The sequence below is a fragment of the Monomorium pharaonis genome, chromosome 1 (assembly GCF_013373865.1).
Source record: "Monomorium pharaonis isolate MP-MQ-018 chromosome 1, ASM1337386v2, whole genome shotgun sequence".
Taxonomy (NCBI): domain Eukaryota; kingdom Metazoa; phylum Arthropoda; class Insecta; order Hymenoptera; family Formicidae; genus Monomorium; species Monomorium pharaonis.
This window is the reverse complement of record NC_050467.1, coordinates 15,371,814-15,375,021: the sequence shown is the minus strand read 5'-3', so window position 1 is coordinate 15,375,021 and position 3,208 is coordinate 15,371,814. Positions and strand designations below refer to the sequence as shown.

Sequence of the window (3,208 nt, the reverse complement as noted above, 5' to 3'; positions counted from 1 at the left end):
ATAATGTCTACTTTAAGTTGTGGGATGATATGCACGTAGTAAAAGAAAAATATAATCGATTTGTAAACTGCTTGCAGCGAAATAACATTAATAATAAGTGCGATGCTGTAAAGCTATTAGATGAAATATGTGTAAAAACTTCGCTCATAGATTGCGAACTGATGGTTTATGCATCAGACAATATTGTATATGATGCTTTGAATAATAAATAAATATGTATTTGTATAAACGTTTTAGAAATATTTTTTCCTTCTAATTATCCTAACTTAAAAACTATTTTAATTAATAAACGGGGAAGAGGAAATATAAACGGGTAATGGAAATATAAAAAATACACACATAAAAAATTATTTTTTATTGCTAGACCACCAGTTAAACAGTTTAAATACATTCTGTAAAGCGCAATTGTTCACATGATTCCGACAACGTAAGGTGTACGTAATGTCCAACTTGTTTAGAGGTTTTATGTCTTCGTAATGCACCTCGATATTTTCGACATTAGCTTCCTCTTTCGCCTCGTCCAGGAGTAAGTCCTGCAGCCATTCTCGTTTCTCGCATCCCTTTACGTACACGATAATTTCATCATTGGTTGCAGTTGTACCCATCACGGCCTTTGTAATTAAATCTCTAGCCATGCTGTGCGGAATCAATCCATTCTCCCATGATATTCCGTGATGATTCACTTTCAACCACACCACCTGACGTTTTTCTGCCTTGGTAAGGTATTCCCATGGATAGGTGGGTGTAAACATGTAGTGGGTGAGTTCAAATCCATCTTTGAGAGAGGCAAATTTCTTAACGATAAATTCTCCACCAACGATGAAACCTTGCAGATCCACGAACGTTGGTACAGACATGACAGCTGTCGTTGAGAATACTGTGATCCGTCTCGACGCGTTATAAATTTTTATATCATCTTGATATTGTTTTGGAGAAAAAGTGGCGCCGCACTTAGGTAATTTTGCGCACAACGTTGGTCAACGGGTTGTACTGAATCACACGATCGTGTATAATGAGACAGTACGCGGTAGTGTTCGCGGACACGTTTTCTCTGCATTCAAATTCTAAGCGTACGTCCACGGTTGCGCTCTTGATCGATTCGTTTTGTCGAGAGCAATCGATAATCACGAATGGACCATTATGTCAAAACATGGTGACGGATTGATTCGGTTCGAGATAATCATATCCGTAATAGTTTTTACAGAAATGTGCGTACGTGTCGTACAGAATCGACCATTTATTTTTATCAAAATCTAGATTCAAATCATCGTACGGATAACATTCCGAGTTTAAATAGAGTTTTGCGTTGATTAATTTGCAATGATCGAATCGACTCATGTTTTCAGACATGTTATTCTTCCGACCAGCCTGCAGAGCGAAAACAACGTATCGAGGCTTCTCGAGTTGAGTAGCGGTCTTGATGGCCGACGAATGTTTGGTTGTGCTTTGCAATAAAGGATACTCATATAGATCCCAAGAACGAAATGCCATGCTGAGGTATCGCCCGCTTTCCAGAGCACGCAGCATCGACAGTTTATTTATCTCGTTCAGTAACACAATGTGGCATTCGCCACTGAACTTTGAGTAATTCAATCTTCGGCTCCAATTCTGAACTTCCCATCAGACAATTGTTATCGTTATGCGCGCGTATTAAAATCAGCTCATGGCGAGCGTTGATCACCACGCGTCTGTAATCTTCACAAAATCCCAACAGCATGTTGAGCGGTACGCAAAAATTAAAGTATCCGTTCGGAGGATTCCACGGATCCCAGCCGGCGTTTCTCGCGATTACGCTTCTGGCAGCTGACATAGTTACATAGTTCTTGAGGGTGCTGGTTATTCCGACGTTTCTGTTTCGATCAATCTCCACACCGTCGAGCTCGTATCGAATCTCATCGAACATGAACGCGATGCAATTATTTGCCAATGTCACATCAGATCCCGCAACTGGTTTCTTTATTATAAGTTTTCCTTCAATGTATAAAAAACTTTCGTACGGTAACGTGTAAAGATTCTGCTGTTGTATAGGAATTCTTATCTCATCGTTGTATTCAAACGTCGTGTTGGCGAACGGATTGTACGTGTGAGTCTCGATCTTGACGATGCGATCGTCAAAGATCGGCTCGTCCTCGATATTTAAAATATCCGTCATTGTCGCACAGCAAATCCCAGAGATTGTAGATATTCAACGTTCGACGCGGTGAGCCTCTTTTTCTTGGAACAGTCGGATGATCGAATATTATCGAATGTCGTCGCAAAAGTATCTGATGACTGCTGTAACGTTGGTGTTTTCGTCGTAAAGATGTTTATTTTTCTAGCGCGTTCCGACGCGTTTAGTACGAGCATCTCACGTTCGCGTTATCGTTGCAGCCGTCGTCGCACATGCAATCTGACGGTAATTTCTTCTCCTCGAAAATCGAGCAATCGTCCGTTCTGGTCAACCACGCGTATCGTCAGATTCGTAACGCTCCGCACGATGATCGGCAGGTAAATGATCTGCGACGGCCTTTCCGAGATCTTATATCCAGGTGGCACGTTCGGTGAAAACTCGTGTATCGCGTGCACGCTTTTGTCGTTGCTGTACGCGCCCGCGGTCACGTTGCACTCTACGCGGATAATGTTTACGTTCATTATGTTGATCGACACGTCTGACTCATGCCATATTCGCGGTTCTAGTATACGCTTCGATGTGAATCCCAGGAGCGAGCCGATGTTGTTTGGTTTGCCAAAATTTATTTTGTGTACGCATCTGATCTCACATCTCATCGTATTATAATTTGCGCGGATCGTTATTGGATCTTTATCCCCGCCATTACTACCTTCAGTCGTGACGTCACGTCGCGGACGTATTTGCGAAATCTCGCGTTTCAAAAACTCGTTAATGGCATGCAACTCGTACGATCCCTCGGGAATCGTAATCTCCGCGTTGTCTTTGCCAAAGTAAAATTTATTGTTCGAAGCATTCACGTTCGGTATCGTGTTATATGTTTCAAAGATCGCTAAACCGAGCTCGTAATCGTCGTCGCTCAAATCTATAGCCGGAGAGTAGCTTGCCGCGAGAATGCTGCTCTTACCGCTCAGCGTAAGTGTCAGCGACATGTTTGAACGAATACTGAGATTAAACAGCGCAACGTCGGTCTTTAAATCGAGTGTAAAAATAGCAAACAAAGTTGTCCGCAATTCCTTTGATCGTAAGTTTGATACGACG

General features: G+C 42.1%; 1 protein-coding gene across 1 annotated transcript; it reads right to left on the bottom strand.

Moving 5' to 3' along the window:
* Positions 1–1,534: 1,534 nt before the first annotated feature.
* LOC118646541 lies at positions 1,535–2,152 on the bottom strand. Its single transcript, XM_036289637.1, has one exon. It carries the CDS (start codon positions 2,150–2,152, stop codon positions 1,535–1,537), a length of 618 nt encoding a protein of 205 aa, XP_036145530.1.
* Positions 2,153–3,208: the final 1,056 nt, after the last annotated feature.